The sequence below is a fragment of the Grampus griseus genome, assembly GCF_964374135.1.
Source record: "Grampus griseus genome assembly, chromosome: 13".
Lineage (NCBI taxonomy): Eukaryota > Metazoa > Chordata > Mammalia > Artiodactyla > Delphinidae > Grampus > Grampus griseus.
This window is the reverse complement of record NC_139007.1, coordinates 38021058-38039340: the sequence shown is the minus strand read 5'-3', so window position 1 is coordinate 38039340 and position 18283 is coordinate 38021058. Positions and strand designations below refer to the sequence as shown.

The 18283-nt window shown below is 37.6% G+C and overlaps 1 protein-coding gene across 2 annotated transcripts in view; it reads left to right on the top strand.

Annotated features, from left to right (window-relative positions):
- SEC63 (SEC63 homolog, protein translocation regulator) overlaps nt 1-16890 on the top strand; it is a 71282-nt gene extending 54392 nt beyond the window's left edge. For both annotated transcript variants that reach the window (XM_082668523.1, XM_082668524.1), the window contains 5 exons: nt 1269-1427; nt 3197-3298; nt 8399-8497; nt 12102-12206; nt 13145-16890. In XM_082668523.1, coding sequence (XP_082524649.1) covers nt 1269-1427; nt 3197-3298; nt 8399-8497; nt 12102-12206; nt 13145-13288 — 609 coding nt within the window. In that variant the 3' untranslated portion in view covers nt 13289-16890. The remainder of the gene's footprint in view (nt 1-1268; nt 1428-3196; nt 3299-8398; nt 8498-12101; nt 12207-13144) is intronic.
- Nucleotides 16891-18283: the final 1393 nt, after the last annotated feature.

Below are 18283 nucleotides of genomic sequence, written 5' to 3'. Positions count from 1 at the left end.
ATAGATATTCTCTATCAGGTTAAGGAGGTGATCCCTCTGTTCCCAGTTTGGTTTTTTATCATGAGATGATTGTATGATTAGTCTCCTTTCTGTGACTAATTATACTGATGAATTAAAAAAATTTAAACTGTCCTTGTATTCCTGGAACAAATCTCATTTGCTCATAACACAGTATTTTTAAAATATTTATCTGGATTTAGTAATATTTTGTTTAGGATTCCTGCATCTGTTTTTATGAGAGAATATTGGTTTGTCATTCTTCTTTCTTGTAATATTCTTGTGAGGTTTTGGATCACGTTTATGCTGGCCTCATTAAACAAGTTAGGGATTATTCTCTCTTTCTTTTTCCTGGAAGGGTGTATAAGATTGGGTTGTTTCTTATTTGGAAGAATTACCTAGAGAAGCCATATGGGCTTGGAGTTTGAAAAAGGATTTAATTGTAGAGTCCATTTATTTAACATATTCCACTTCTTTTCTTATATCAGTTTTAGTAAATTGTTTTTTTCAAGGACTTTGTCCATTTCCTCTAAGTTGTCAAATTTATTGACAAATTTGATAATATCCTTATATTTAATGTCTTTTGGATCTGTAGTTATGTCTCTTTTATTCCTAATATTGGTAATCTGTATTGTCTCTTTTTTTCTTTGATCAGTCTTGCCTAATTTATCAATTTTATTAATCTTTTTAAAGAACCAATGTTTGGTTTTGTTTGGGTTTCCCTTTTGCATATCTGCTTTCTCTTTAATTGATTTCTGATCTGTATTATTCACTACTACTTTCTTTGCATTTAATTTGCTATTCTTTTTCTTGCTTCTTGAAATGGATTTTGTCTGGGACAGTGACTTTCCTTACTGCATTATACTCCTTATTGAAGATGGTATTAAATTCCCAAAGCAGTACTATAAACTTCTCATTTCTCCTTCTCAAATAAAATATATTGTATAATTGGTGTTTGTGAAAGATGAGCCATCTTAGCCATTGTGGTAGTATATTTTGTGAATAGAAATAAAATATTTTTGTTTTACAAACTATGAAGACTGAATAAAATAACTGATAAAAAGACAGATAAGCCAAATGTTAAAAGTCTTCAGTCTGACTCCCACATATTTATACATAAAAATGTTTATAGTTCTCTAAAATTCTGCACGAATAGTGAAATTGTAATCTTGAGCCAGTTTAATTATAATGACAGTAAATTAGTTTCAGGGACTCAGAATGGTATATTCATTGAGATATTCAGAGCTTTTGTGGTTGCTTTTTCCTTTTAGGAAGCTGCAGTAAAGGAAGATGAAGAAGAAGTTTCTGACAAAGGCAGTGACTCTGAGGAAGAAGAAACCAATAGAGACTCTCAAAGTGAAAAAGATGATGGTAGTGACAGAGACTCTGATAGAGAGCAAGATGAAAAACAAAACAAGGATGATGAAGCAGTAAGACTTATAAGTTTAAATAATTGGAATTATACCTCTGGTGATAGTTTTGGTTTCTGTTGTTGTTTTTCCTTTGCTTGCTTACTTTTTTTGCTTGTCTTAAGCAATACCAGTATATTTTATAATCTTATATTACTTTTACAGAATGTTTTTGAGGGATGGTAGTTGTAATTATAAAGAAAAATTATTTCTAACGAGATTGGAAATCCTAATTTTCTTAAATCTTAAATTGTTAGATGGGATAGGACCTGGGTCTGAGGTAAAGTCAGTTTGTTCTCTTAAGGCAATTTTCTGTGTTATCTGGAAATATGAGTAAGGAAAGGTGGATTATGAAATAGGTAGCAGTTACTTGGAAGAGGATCTCAAAAGTTCCAGGAAATGTTTAGGGTGAAGAAACATTACTGTGGGCTGTAACGCCAAGAAGTTGGTTAAGGTAAAAGCTAACATTTACGGAATGCCACCTCGTTTCAAGAGGTATATAAGACATTAAGGAAAGGGCTGTCACTAAGGAATTAAGATTGTGAGGGTAAAGGGAATAGAAAAAAATCTCGTGGCATGGCATTAAGTTGCACATGATTTATGAGAAAGCTGTAGAAAAGAATATTTGGTGGACAAATAATGGTCCTTAGAGGCTAACTGTAAATTAACTGTAACCTGATCAGCCATTTTCTTTATGTTTGTGGTGTTCTTGACTGGACCATTGATCAAAAGTAACCCTTATGGTTTAGGAATTTAAAAGAGATTCCCTGAACAGCCTCTGAAGCAAAAGCAGAGGCCAAAAAAAGGAAAAAGTAAAAGGGCAAAGGATAAAGGTATACAGAAATAATGTACTTGCCCTTGGGAATGGTGGGAGAAAAATAAGGATGACTGTTTTTAGCAGTTGCTGGCCCTTGAGTGTTTTTGTACTTTGATAATTAAGTTGATTGCCAGGAAATTAAAACCTATCAAAGAAATTATTCCCCCACCCTTGTTTTGAGAAAGAGTTGACATATTTCTTTCTGACTGTATTAGGGTTAGTAGAGGTGACTAGGTTAGTAGGGTTTTGATAAACTAGTTTCTTCAGATGACCAAAAAATACGTTCATTCAATTGACAAATAATTATACAAATAACAAATAATTACTCATTATCTGTCACACTGCAAGCACTGTGTTAGATGATAGGAATGCAAAGCCAAATGTGCAATAGTTTCTGCCCTTGAATGATAGTAGCCTGATGGAGAAGGCAGACTTGTAAGTAAGCATTATAGTACCAAAGAGACTATGCACGTTTTGCAAGGGGCAGTGATGCCACAAAGGAAGGAGTGATCAGCTCAGCTCTGGGGTAGAGGACGATCTGTGGGACTCAGGAACTCATACTTTAGACTTTAGCTGCTCCTGAAAGAATAATGAGTAGGAATTTAACAGGTAGAGAAAAAAGAAAACAAAAATCTAAACAGGGTTTAGGAGGAGTGAAATAGCTGGTGAGGTCAGAGAAGCCTAGGCGGTTGGAAATGACTAGAAGAAAAAGTGCAGGGAGGAAAACAGTGACAGGAGACTGGAGAGACAGGTCCAGATCAGGTCATGATTGGCTGTGTAGTTCATACTAGACGGGTTAGAGTTGATTTATGAAAAGAAGCATTGTAAGTCTGGGGCAGGGAAATGATCAGATTTGTGGGTCTGAACTCAGTAGTAGTTAGCATTGTCAGGAATAACATCGGGAAGAAGACGGACACCCCTCAAAATGATTGAAAACATGCTTGATTTCAAAGATTTAATTTTCACTTTACAGGAGTGGCAAGAATTACAACAAAGTATACAGCGAAAGGAGCGAGCTCTGCTGGAAACCAAATCGAAGATAACACATCCTGTTTATAGTCTTTACTTTCCTGAGGTGAGTTATACACAGCCTAGTGTTTTCCTTATTCTCTGCAGATATTTTTTATTTGCTTTTTATCTCTCTGTGGTGTGTATTGGCTCAAATGTGCTGAATGTGGTCTATTCTTGATAGACCACATTTTTGAAGGCTATATTTCAACGTAAATCATTTTTAGTGAATGTGTTGTTTAAAAGGAGGGTTGTTAACTTTTTAAGTACTTCTGTCTTTTCTGCACCCAGATTACTGAGAGTTGTGCTTAATGATGATTTTTCATTAGCAGTTCAGGCAGTCCTAGTTGGACAAATGCATATTTTGCCTATGACTGTATGGCTGTTATGAATCTCACAATTCTGTCATGTTTTAAATAGGATGAAAATGTTCTTAAATTTTCCCCATGGTTTTTCTCTGAGGGTTCTCTACTGGCCACCTGTAGCCACTAGACTTGCTCCGATAATTGCCCTGGTCCATGGGAAGAGGCAAGCCCATGGCTGAGGGACCCACTAAGTTCAGTAGGAGCCGAGCCCCAAGCTCAGCACAGATCATGGCAGTGCTGTTTGTTCCCTTGTGCTTGTTTATGTTGTGACTGTGGCCTGTTCAACTTTTGATCTCTTTGATACGCTATGTTGTTTGTCTTTCAGATGAATTTGGGATCTGCTTGATGTATTGCATTTGTGGATGATTTTGTCTGTGGCTAGAGATCAAGGACTCGTTGCCTCTTAGTTTAGCGAAGCTGTTCTGTAGACTGCCTTGCAGCTTTGCCACAGAACCTTGTGCTTACCACTCATGTTTGGCAGGTGATTTCATGTATAAATCTGCTTTCTGCTCTAGAACATCAATCTCTAGTTGTTGGGGGCTGCTGAAGGCAAATTCCTAAGTGATTTGGCTCTCCTAATAATAAATGAGTGGCTCTGCACAGACTTTTGTTTTGACTTGGAGAGAAGTCAGCCCAGGATTCCATCTTACTGTGTGCACTGATCTTCTGGCATGTCCTGAGCTATAGCCCATCTGTTAGGGGCATTTTGCCCATTGCAGTGTAGTCTGCCAACACCAAAGCTCCTGAAATCAAGCGAATAAATTCCACTCATTGATTGGTTTTAAAAGTACCATGGGGGCTTCCCTGGTGGCGCAGTGGTTGAGAGTCTGCCTGCCGATGCTGGGGACATGGGTTCGTGCCCCGGTCTGGGAAGATCCCACATGCCGCGGAGCAGCTGGGCCTGTGAGCCATGGCCGCTGAGCCTGCGCGTCCGGAGCCTGTGCTCCGCAACGGGAGAGGCCACAGCAGTGAGAGGCCTGCGTACCGCAAAAAAAAAAAGGTACCATGGGATGCTGTAAGCTGCATAATTTGTACCCTTATAATAGACAGCTTCATTTTAGACCATGCTTAGTTAATAAGCAAAGCATTCATTTACTCCCTTAGAACATTTTAGCAGTGAAAATGCCTTCTTGTAATTTCATCTACATGGTAAATATCTCAAAGTGTCATTTATCAGATAAACTTTATTTAGGATTTTCCTAACATCTACCTGTCTACCTTCCCATGTACCTACCTAACCACCATACTACCCACTTAAATTACTTAAAGTTTTATGTTAATAATTGACTTACATGTTAATTGCAGCTCATATGTTTAATAAGTTAAGAATGGTTGGGAATCTCACACAACAGAAACAGTTTTGTTTAAAGTGCAAATAACTCATGGTAGAACATCTTTTCCACTTTCACCATGTGCATCAAGAGAGCGTAGGTGCAGTGCCATAGATTGATAGTCACTAGCTTCTTTTTTTTTTTTTACACAACAAATCTGCTCTTTTTTTTTTTTAATTTTCTTTTATTTATTTATTTATTTAGGCTGCATTGGGTCTTTGTTGCTGTACGCGGGCTTTCTCTAGTTGCGGCGAGCAGGGACTACTCTCTGTTGAGTTGGGCTTCTCATTGCTGTGACTTCCCTTGATGCGGAGAACGAGCTTTAGACACGTGGGCCTCAGTAGTTGTGGCTCGCAGGCTCTAGAGCGCAGGCTCAGTAGTTGTGCGCATGGTCTTAGTTGCTCCACCGCATGTGGGATTTTCCCAGACCAGGGCTCAAACCTGTGTCCCCTGCACTGGCAGGTGGATTCTTAACCACTGTGCCACCAGGGAAGTCCCAGATAGTCACTAGCTTCTTAATAAATAGTATTCTTGAGTGAATCTCATTTTAATCAAATAGCGTGCGTGGGGGGTGGAGGGTGGGAGGCATTCTCTAAGTGGAGATGAAGAATAAATGCACATTTTGAATATACCCCTCTGCTTCTCATATCAATACATGTTCTGGTAATGATATTTCTGATAATGAAATGTCAGACCACTTAAATAGTAGAGATGTTTACCTCATTTCATTAATAATCATAACTTTAAAAATTATTATTGATATATAGTTGAAATACAACATCACATTAGTTTCAGGTATACCATATAGTGAGTTGACATTTGCATTCATTATGAAATGGTCACCACAATAAGTCTAGTAACCATCTGTTCCCATACAGAGTTATTCCAATATTATTGATCATATTCCTTATGCTGTATATTACATCCCCATGGCTTATTTATTTTATAACTAGAGGTTTGTACTTCTTAATCTCCTTCACTTATTTCTCCCGCTACCCCCACCCCTCTGGCAACTACCGGTTTGTTCTCTATATCTGTGAGTCTGTTTTCATTTTGTTTTGTTTTTTAGATTCTACAAATTAGTGAGATCATATGGTATTTGTCTTTCTCTCACTTCACTTAACATGATATCCTCTAGGTCCATCCACATTGTTTCAAATGTCAAGATTTCGATTCTTTTTTTATGGCTAAGTAATATTCCATTGTATATATGTACCACATCTTCTTTGTCCATTCATCCATCAATGGATACTTCAGTTGCTACCATATCTTGACTACTGTAAATAATGATGAGGTGAATTGCTGTGTACATACCCTTTCAAATTAGCAACTTTGTTTTCTTGGGGTAAATTGCCAGAAGTGAAATTGCTGAATCATATGGTAGTTGTATTTTTAATTTTTTGAGGATCCTCCATACTGTTTTCCATAGTGGCTATATAAATGTAACTGTAATTTTATTGTGCTCTGTGTCCTAGGCAGTTTAACAGATATTTTATTTGTATTATCTCGGTTTATCTTCACAACACAGTGTGAGGTAGGCATTCATTACTTAACAGAGAAAAAAGTGAGGTTTAGAGAAGTGAAATAATCAGGTCTGGATGGCTTTAAAACAGGCATTGGCAAACTACTGTCTACAGACAAATCTGCCTCCTGGCCTGTTTTGTAAATGAAGTTTTATTGGAACAGAGTCACACTCATTCCTTTTGCAATACAGTGGCAGAGTTGAGTAGTTGCAGCAGAGACTCTTTGGCTCACAAAGGCTAGATGTTTATACAGTTGGCCCTCGGTGTCTGTGGGTTCTGCATCTGCAAATACAGAGGGCCAACTGTACCATGACACTTTATGTAAGAGACTTTAGCATCTATGAATTTTGGTATCCTGGAGGTGGCGTGGTCCTGGAACCAATCTCCTGTGAGGTACAACTGAACTCTGTTTTGAGTCTGTTATGTTTTACCTATTTTGTGTGTGCAAAACACTCATAGACGAACATATATATACTCATATACCTGTTGTGGTAGTCTTAACCCTTGGGTTGAGCAGAAGTTGGGTTAATCATGCACTTGTGATCTGTTATTCTGCTTATTAATGTTGCAGTGCCTTGTAGTTTAAGGCATTTAAACAAAAACTTTTAGCTGAACTTAGTGTAGCATTATTAGAAAGATAATAAAACAAATTTTAATATCTTAGGATTGAAATGCAATAGAAAGTGCAAGTGTTTTTGGCTTAGAAACAAACATTTTTCCTACGAAACTATTTTCAGTAAAAGTTATTTTTTTTAACCTTCTTTTGGATAATTGAGACTTTAGAATAGTCTATTGTTTTTTTGGTTGATTATTTGGAATATCCTAGAGTTTATTTTTAGCTACAAAACTTTTTTTTTTTAAAAGCCATTTTAGAAAGATATTGTCTCTATCCAGTTCTTAAACAGTGGATGCGAAGAAGATGACTGTTTAGTTACTGACCTGTGCTGTAATACAGTGATAGTTGCTGGGCACACTGAAGTTTTGTACTTCCAGACTAGTCTTCTAATTTTTGTTTTAATAGATTTTTGTCTCCTGTCAGTGCTCTCTGCTACCATTGTGCATTCTGGTGGCAATTTTTTTACCCAGCTCTTTTTCTGGTCCTAATCTTTTATGAAGTACAACTAAAAATGCTGAGCTTATTAAAATCATGTGCAGTAAAAGGTATAAACAGGCTCTTAGAATCTGAGATGCTCTCTTATGAGTAATGTGTTTTAATATATTAATTTCTGATATTGTTGTAAGTCCGTTCCATTCCTACTTTCTGGCTTTTGCTTATTACTAGGTAACATTACTAAGATTATTTGCTAAATGATATTGTAATAGTTCATACTGTTTTCTTTTTTAGCATATCTTTTGTCATTTACAATTAATCAGGTTTTTAATACAGAGGTTCATCAATAGCGTTTAAGGGGCCATTTGAAACACCAAAATTACATACAAAAGTGTTGTGGAGAGCAGATCTACAAATGGTTAAGAACAATTTATTCATTCAGTAAATATTTATTGACATCTATTTTGTACCAGGCACTGAGTCTGTGCTGGGGATACAGCAACGAATAAAACAAGGAAAATACAGTTGGCCCTCTGCATCTGTGGGTTTTGCATCCATGAATTTGACCAACTATGGATTGAAAATGTTAGGGGGGTACATTCCAGAAAGTTCCAAAAGGCAAAACTTGAATTTGCTGGGTACTGGCATAGCATTTACGTTGTATTAGATATTGTAAGTAATCTAGAGATGAAACAAATCATATGCAAATACGACACCAGTTTATATAAAGGCTGTGAGCATTCATGGATTTTGGTGTCCACATTGTGGGTGTGGGGGGGCGTGTCTGGAACCAGTCCCCCTCAGGTACCAAGGGATAACCATACTGCTAAAATGAGACAAGGCAAAATTGTATTTCTCTAACTCTTTTTGGTTATTTATATTTATTTTTCTTTGCAGGAAAAACAAGAATGGTGGTGGCTTTATATCGCAGATAGGAAGGAACAGACATTAATATCTATGCCATATCATGTGTGCACACTAAAAGATATGGAAGAGGTAATTATCCAACAACATTATTTAAATATAGAAAACAGTGTAGAAATCAGTTTATCATATTTGGCTTATTACATTTTATTTAAGACACATTTTATAACTATTCTCTGACATATTTTGGAGGGAGCTCATTGGAAATTTATAAAGTACTGAACTACAACTTGGTAGTCTTCTAAAACCTTGTTCTCAACTTATTTTGGGGAGTTTTCACTGTTACTATCTAAGAACACATGCCTTACCTTATCTCCAGAATTTAATTATGTTTTACAAAAATTTATTATTTTTATCCTCTTTGGGTTAGTGCTCAGATATATACCTTTTGTCTTAAAAAACAAATATAAGAACTGGTGATTCGTTTTTTAGAGTGGAATTTTTTGTTACATTGCTTTGTCCGCTGTCAGTGACATCAGTAATATAGCTTTGTGATGAACATATTTTGCCCTTGGATTTTCTTGTTTTTCTTCTTGATTTTTTATGTTATTTTTCTAGGAAGAAGTTCTGTCTACCCAGACTTGGTGGACAAGAGCAAGGCTTTGAATTTCAAGATCTATGATGATGATTTTTAATCCAAAAAGTTTTTTCCCACCTTTCTAACCAAGTAGTGCATGTATGAAGTAGTTTCTTGTTTATTTGACACTTAGAGTTGGTACCAACTTAAGGGTATTTTTGAGAGTAATTTTAACATTTTTTGTGTGTGTGTGCGGTATGTGGGCCTCTCACTGTTGCGGCCTCTCCCGTTGCGGAGCACAGGCTCCGGACGCACAGGCTCAGCGGCCATGGCTCACAGGCCAGCTGCTCCGCGGCATGTGGGATCTTCCCGGACCAGGGCTCGAACCCGTGTCCCCTGCATTGGCAGGCAGACTCCCAACCACTGCGCCACCAGGGAAGTCCCAGCCATTGATATTTTTGAAGAGTCCAGGCAAGGTATTTTATAGAATATCCCTTAATCTGAATTTGTCTTATTGGTTACTCACGCTTATATTCTTCTCAAATATTTTTGGCAAAAATACTGCGTAGGTGATGTAATAACCTTCTTAGTGCATCACATCAGGGGCACATTATATTAGTTTGCCTGATATTGGTGATATATGATGGTTGATCATTTAGTTAAGTCTTTTCTCTGTTGTAAAAAGTGTGTCTTCCTCCAATCTGTGGGGTGATACTTGGACACTATGTGAATACCCTGTTCTCCAACAGTCTTTAACCCACTCATTTTAGCATATGTTGATGATTCTTGCCTGAATCAATTTTTACTATGCTGGCTGTATTCAGTGTAGTTTAATTTTATATTTCTCTTAAGAGGGAAACTGTACATCTTCCAGTGTGTTTGAATCATATTTCTTTGTGTGTCTGTTTGTGACCGTCGTTCATTTTTGTTGGGTTATATTGGTCTTTTAAATTGGTTTTGGGACTTTATTTTTGTTTAAATATTATGAAATCAGCCCTTTGTGATGTGTGTTGCAGATATTTCTCACCAGTTTGTTGTACTATTGTGGCTGTTTTTATCAAGCAAAAATAGAAATATTTACTCATTTGTTTATCCATTGGTTTATTTGGGTGTTTGATGGTATGATTTAGTAGTCTTTTTCTTTTATGATTTGTAGGTTTGATGTTACAGTTAGAGGGGCCAAACTTTGAGATTAATTTAAAAAAAAATTCTCCCATGATGTTTTCTAGCTTGTTTGTTTTTTTTATAAATTTATTTATTTCATTTATTTATTTTTGGCTGTGTTGGGTCTTCGTTGCTGGGCGCGGGCTTTCTTTAGTTGCGGTGAACGGGAGCTACTCTCCGTTGTGGTCACGGGCTTCTCATTGTAATGGCTTCTCTTGTTGCGGAGCATGGGCTCTAGGCACACGGGCTTCAGTAGTTGTGGCATGCGGGCTCAGTAGTTGTGGCTTGCGGGCTCTAGAGCGCAGGCTCAGTAGTTCTGGCGCACGGGCTTAGTTGCTCCGCAGCATGTAGGATCTTCCCGGACCAGGGTTTGAACCCGTGTCCCCTGCATTGGCAGGCGGATTCTTAACCACTGCGCCACCAAGGAAGCCCTAGCTTGTTTGTTTTAATGGCAAATTTTAATATATAATCTTGCCAACAAAATCTGGATTTTGGAAAGTGGAGGCAGATTACCAGAACATCTAAATGTCATCATAAAAATGTATTCTTCCTTTGTCCAAGTGGAGTAGAAACTTCTAAGAGTTCGTAAATGTTTGTATTTGAAGTTCATTAGTATATGATAGGAAATAACGTATCTTTTTGACCTTGTAAGGCATTGGACATCTGTAAAGAAAAAAACGTACTTCTCCCATGTGTTTCTCCTTTACTCTAACACTACTGCCACACTCTCAACACTTCTGATACCAGTTTGTGGGCTTTTCCCCACACCAAGCAATTCGCTGTGACACCAGCTGAGTGTCCTGTGGTTTAACTCAGTGCTGACACTGTCTACCTGGATATCTACCTCAGGTTAAGGGTTCAGTCCCACAAGACTGCTGTTCCCCTGCTCTCCATCTTTAGATGCTAGTCACAAGTGCCAGGTTGTCACCTATACTTCTGACCAACTGGCTGTAAATCGTGGTTCCCATTATCCCCCTCCTTGGGTTCAATAATTTGCTAGAATGGCTCACAGAATTCAGGGAAACATATTTACCAGTTTATTATGAAAATAATATGATAAAGGATATAGATGAATATCCAGATGGAAGAAATACCTAGGGCAGGGTATGTGGGAAGGGGCATGGAGCTTCCGTGCTCTTTCTGAGCAATCCACTCTCCCAGCACCTGCACATGTTCACCAACTCGGAAGCTTCCAGAACCCCTACTTCAGGGATTTTTATGGAGGCTTTATCACAAAGGCATAATTGATCATTAATTCAGTTTCCAGCCCTTCTCTGGAGACTGGGGGCATGGGACTAAAAGTTCTAAGCCTCTCATCATGGTTTGGGCTTTCTGGTGACCAGTCCTCATCTAGGAGCCCACCAAGAGCCACCTCATTAGAAGAGAACTCATTCTTATCCAGGAAATTCCAAGGGATTTATAAGGTCAGTGTCAGGAACCAGAGTCAAAGACCAAATATTAGAACAAAAGATGCTCCTTGTGCTCTTATCACTTAGGAAATTACAGGGGTTTGAGGAGCTCTTTACCTGGAACTGAGGGCAGAGACCAATGTATATATTTTCTATTATCTCACAGCATTTGTCGTAGAAATAAGAAAATTTGGCAAGAACTCTTTCGTCTCTGGTGAAGTCTATTTTAGTCCATTTCATTTATTTTACTTTTATACCCAACTTAATTTCTTCAAGTTGTCAAGATGTGATGGTCAACATAGAACTTGGTTGCTTTAAATATGCTTTCTTGAATTGTGGAGATAGAAATTAACCCCATCAATTCTGCCTCTTTTTGTTTTGTTTTTTGTATAGTATATATATGACATAAACGTCATATATGTGTGTATTTGTTGTTGTTAGAACTTTTGTAACATTTATTAGGACCTCCTGTGTCATCTGAGTAAACCCTAGCTATTAAATACTCTGGTCTAAATATTTTAGGAGTGAGCTGTTGTTTCTTCCACTCCTCAAAATATAGATTTTAAGTGCTGATTTTATATTCTAGGTAGAACTGAAGTTTCCTGCACCAGGAAAGCCTGGAAATTATCAATATACAGTGTTTCTAAGATCAGACTCCTATATGGGTTTGGATCAGATTAAACCATTGAAGGTAAGAATAATGACTATGCATTGCATATGGTTGTCTATTTGAATAAGTGCTTAATATACTGGGGAAGGTTTTCTAGTTTTGAAATGTAGAATAATAGAAAAAGAGGTCATCTCATACTTTTAGGTAATATACTTGATGGACTACTCTTTCAATAATAAACTTAAGTTGTATTAACAGAGTGTAATGATTTAGAACCTTGAGTATAACTTACGTGATACATTTTAATGTGCTGTAATATGCTGTAACTTTACAGGGCCTCACCAAATGGGTTCTGTTTTCTTTAAAAAGCACATGTGTTTTCCCACAGATTCCATTGTAGTGTTTATTGATTTCCAAAACTAATTTGTTTTTGATCATTTTAGAGTATACATTTGTGTATCATTTGAAGCACACTCCCATCAGAGCTTTTTATAAGAGGCATGCTATTGTGTTAGAGAGATTGTGCTGAAGAAATATTGTTGCACTGTATACTGGAGACCTAAGAGAAGGGAGCCAGCAAAGACATACCTTTTTTTCCCCCACGAGAATACTGTATTTCTTTCCATTGGCTGTAGAATGTTACTTCATGAGTCTGGAGGCTGCAAATACCTCTTTGGAAGTCACACTTGAGTTTTTCTTCATCAGCAGAAGACTTATTAAGACATTACTCAGTGTTCTCACTCAAGAATCACAATTATTCATCTTTCATGCCACAGGATAAATAGTATAAGCTCCTAAAATCAAACTACATTAGAAATTTAACTATACTTACGTGTTAGTAGATTCACCTTTTTATTTCTGGGATGAATATCTGTTCTAAGTATGTTAAATTTAGAGTTAAAAGCATAAAATCTATTTCTTTATAATTGCTGCAGTCAAAGAAACCTTTTCTTTACCAGGTATTTCTCCCATTATTCCTCCCCAAGTTTCTGAAGTCTACATTTAATTCTTTCTTATAGTTGGAAGTTCATGAGGCTAAGCCTGTGCCAGAAAATCACCCACAGTGGGATACAGCAGTAGAGGGGGATGAAGACCAGGAGGACAGCGAGGGCTTTGAAGATAGCTTTGAGGAAGAGGAAGAAGAGGAGGAAGATGATGACTAAGCAGTACTATGAATGGACCACAGTATTTGCACATATTTGCAAATTTTTGCTGTTTTGGAAGTGTGTAATAAACCAGAAACAGTGCAGAACTGATGTTGAAGGAGGTGTTAGTTCTTTACTAGAAATGGGTGCATAATATATCTAGGCAGTGGTGGTGCCTTGGTACAGTCTGAAAAATGCTTAAGGCTTGTGAAAGCCTTTCAAGTATGGGATGGTGCATTTATTTCATCTGCAAATGATAATAAACCCTTTGTTATAACTGTCCAGAAGTGTGGGCTATGTATTATCTGATCATTTATGGTCCCAGTGAAAGTAAAGGTACATGAAAAACAGTCTATAAATGAGCGACTTTTCTTTGTTTAGCTTTAGTTTTAACAAACGTTAAAGTATGGTAAACACCACAAATGTTTTAAGTAACATCTGCTCAAGTTTTAATCTCTTGGTAAGCTCTATTCACTTATTGACATTTTGCAGTGATACAAGAGTATAACAGCTCCATTCATAGCTTTAAACATTTTATTTTTGCCTATCTTGGTCGTAAGTTGGCATTCTGTCACATTCCACATAATATAGAGGGCTACATTTTGGGATTTTCCTTCTTTTAATTGCCCAGAGTTATCAGATTATAAAAATGGCTTTTAATGGCTTAAAACATTTTTAAGCCTCTATTTTAGCAGATCAATACAGGATCTAATTCTTTTTATAAGCTGTAGATCTAAAAATGATTGTGGGACCATATGTTCTCTGATATTGGTGACTTATGTTATTAAACCTTTTTTAAAAGGTTCATTATAAAAGCTGAAATACATTCTTAGCTTTTAATCTACCTGACTCTATCAGAAGCCTTTTAAGGAAAAATATAACATGCAAACGAGGCATTTTTTTGTATTCATTTTGGACTCCTGTCAATAAAATAGAAGTTTGATTCATTTTACGTTTGTAATGGTGTGTCTTTTTACTCCCAGAAAGGGATATGATAGGATAACTCATTCTTTTATTTTTCAACTAAAAATTTAATAATAATATACATGACTGCTGATGTGATTGCTATTTCTGTATACTATAGAAAAACCCATGATTGGGAAGAATTTTCCCCTCACACTCTCACACAGTACAACCTGGAAGGGAGTGCGTATAAAGAGCAGAAATGTGTACATGCTGAGTTATTGAGGTATTACTAGATACGGAGGAAGCATGTCTCTATTATAGGACTGATTGTAATAATCCTCTCCTATCAAAATCTCCACAGACCAAAGTACTCTTGGAATACTAATTTGTGACCTTCTTTACTTAGAAGGTTGTCACTTTCCATGCAGAATTACCACTGGTATTTTGTTACTGCAGTAGTTGGAAATAAAATTTGAAACTTAACCAAAAACATGAATGGGGGGGTTTTTGGGTTCTAAATTTAGGATGTAATATTTCCTATAATACGATCAAAGCAATTTTTTCACTGGAACCTCCATCACCTATTTTTCTTTTAAAGGTGTTAGTGAGACCCTTCCTTGGGAAGCAGAAGCGCCACTGAGGATTTGTTTCATTTTATAAGTAGAGGGTGGGTTTAATTTTCGAGTCAGGTTTTGCTGGGAAGCTGCTGGCCACCTAAGTGAGGTGGAGGGGAGTGAGCCAGCCTGTAGCATCCAGTGAAAGGAGAGGTTAGAGAAAACGCAGGTGGCATGAAGGCAAGGAAAGCGAGCAAATGAAACAGTGTGTAGTATGCGCACTCCTGGTTTTCTTGAAAGATACTTTTCAAGAGAAGTATTTCTATTCTAGTGGCTATTTTGTCTTAAAGAGGCTTTGTAAGTTATTCAAACTGGCTTCTTTCTGATTTTAAGGCTAGAGGATGGTTTTACAACCCAGTAACTCACCACAGTGCTTAAAAAAACAGCATCACCTCATTAGGAAACCCTACTAGCCTGTTTTCCTTTGCCATTTGTGTGATATATGTGTACTTCCTAACCAAATAATACATTTTCTTCTAATGAGCTCTTTCCATATTGCAATAGTGAAAGAACTGAGCCTCATTTTATAGTTCTCATCTTTCCAGCAAGTCTCTGAATTCTACATCCCTTCTTTCTTTCTCTATTATTGAGATTTAATAACTAATTTACCCTGGTTTGCATTTAATCAAATGGAAACTTTCACTGAGTGCAGTTTCAGTTTTGTTCCCATCAAGAAACACTGACGTTTTGTCAACAGAATAGATGAATATATAGATGAAAACATTCAGTGTGCATATACAAAGTGAAACTGGTTATTTATGAAATTAAGCTACTTAAATTGTATAATATTTTTCTCTTTAAATTGGTAAAGTACCTATTAAAACAAAAGGTACTTGTCCAGAGGAGACCACAATTGAAAGTCTTTCAGTTGTAAATTTTTGTGTTATGAAACTTGATTTAGGCCCCATGTGTGTATCTCAATCTTGAAGTCAGGTGTTCATGTCCTTTAAAATTAAAAAAAAAAGTTTGTGAACATTTCTTTTAAATTGAGTACATTGAATAAGGTTTTCTGTGTAGAACATTACTGTATTTGTCCCAGCTTGCACTGAGGGGTGCAGAAGGATGCTGAGCCTGTCTGGCTGCAGGGCTCCACTGCGAGGTGGAAGCTCAGGCCCTGGGTGGAAACAGAGTGGGTGGACACCAATGGACTGATGTGGAAAAAGGGAGCAAGGGTGTTGAGGAATGTAATGAGGTTCTCTGAGCATATAATTCTCGACCATAATATTTATCCAGTTATTCACTTCAGCCAATCAAAACCAGATACTGGAGTGGTCTTTAGCAACAATTGTTACTTCAAATGCAATTCAGCAAGCACTTCGCATATTTTTTGAGGGGTTGTTCATCATCACATATTTACTGAGTTTCAGTGTGGCTGGGTCTGTGATTGGACACTGGGGCTGTAAAAATCAAAGAATTTGTGTTCTTAATGACTCATAGGTATTAGGGCAGGCAGATTTGTGGCAGTCTGTTTTAATCCATTTGCATTGGCTAATGACCATTGTTTGGAATGCCTTTTTTAGTTTGTCTTTCCACTGTAGGCAGAGGAGTTTTTTAAGGTGCTAGCTACTTGTTGGCTTAAAAAAAGAAAAAGGCAAACCTTCATCCTTTATTATTAAGTGTTTCTTTAAAGCATTTTCCTCCCCAAATATTCTTATTCAACTCCATGAAATCCCCTATTTAATCTGTCTTATAGTAACTGAAACAGCTATCAGTGAACCATAATGTGACATTTTACCTACCAGCTGTGTAGTGATTAGCCCAAATATGTCTTTAAAAGTTAGCATCAAGCATCTTCACACATTTAAACTTGATGCTAGAGCTATTTTGCAAAACTAGAAAAAAAGCTGTGATCTTGTACATTTTTCTGTAACTTGAGCTAAAAATTCAAGTCTAGCAATCATTGGCCTGCTTTAGGGCTGTGGCTTCAGGTGGGGGCGTGTACCTCCCAGGAATATGCAGGTAATCAGTCCACTGGGAAAATGTTAAAGCGGTTGTTTGTATTTAATCTCAGCCTTTTAAATTTCTATTTTTGTGTGTTTTATAATGTACATAATATATTGTACAATTGTACACTTCTATAATTTGTAAATAAATAATACATTTATTGGTGCATTATACATTCTTTTCTGATTTCAATGCATGATCAAAATATTTGCATATGCTGCTTTGAAGTGTTGATATACTGCCATTTAAGCAAAAATGAAGGTTTGGACCTTTGGCACTCACCATTTGAGTTCACAAAATGATGCTGCTCTGCTGGAATTGAAGGGTTGGCATTCACTGTGTAGCAAAGTGATATTTTTTGAGGTGGAACTGAGTAGGTTTGGTGATGGGGTTAATAGATGAGGGGAGGGTTCTAAGCAGCTGTTGTCCATGGAAAGAAAGTGTGACAGGTGAGGGCAGAAGTGCTAGGTGTGGCTTCCAGGGACTTCCAGCAAAGTCTACAGCTCTGTTAGTGGTCCCTGCAGTCAGTGGCTGCTACAAATTACAGGTGAGCATGAGAAGGACTGTCCACTCTTTTCGGCACTAGATGGTCCAGCATTAACCTGCCAGGCTGGGTTACTGGAAACCTGAAGTGTACACTTTAAAATCTGGATAATTATGAGCAGATTCCATAAAGAACTTTAAAACTATTTCCCTGTAGTTTCTAGCCTGGTTCCGGTAGAGGGCGATAGGGCTATAATTTTCTTTAGCAAAGAATGGTTTAGTTTGTGACACAAAGAACCAAAATTAAAGACATGACTGTGTAATTTATTTCTATTGCCACCTTCTAGGCTTACCTCCTTCCCTTTAATGTTTTGTATTCCTGTCTAACCCTAGCCTTTATTACATGTGTCCTTTAATATATTAAATTTACTTCTCGGTTTTCTGGCTAGAAACATTAAGCCCCTTTGCAACAAACTCCCAAAGACAATCCACGTCTGTTAATACAAATGTATTAGATTGCTTGAGAGAGGTGGGAAGTCAGGTAGGACAAAAAAAATCCTTTTATTCTACAAAATTAATTTTTGGATGGTAGGTGTCAAAAACTATTGAAGGGTCTGAGATTTTTACTGTGTGTGCAAGCTAACAAGTTAACCTGCCACAGTGCCATGGATGCTGGCAGAAGACAGGAGACTCCCAAGTCAGAGGCACTGGAGGCTGCGCGAGCTTCCTGTTCCCCATCTACTCCTCTGTCTCCCAAGTTCCATGGGGCTGATTGGAGTAGCTCAGGTGGATGCTGCACATGCTGAGGAATTGAAACCTACTCTTTGAGTATGCAAGCAGGGCTTCCCTGGTGGCGCAGTGGTTGAGAGTCCGCCTGCCCATGCAGGGGACACGGGTTCGTGCCCCGGTCCAGGAAGATCCCACATACTGCGGAGCGGCTGGGCCCGTGAGCCATGGCCACTGAGCCTGCGGGTCCGGAGCCTATGCTCCGCAACGGGAGAGGCCACAACAGTGAGAGGCCCGCGTACCGCAAAAAAAAAGAGTATGCAAGCAAAGCTGCCCAAGA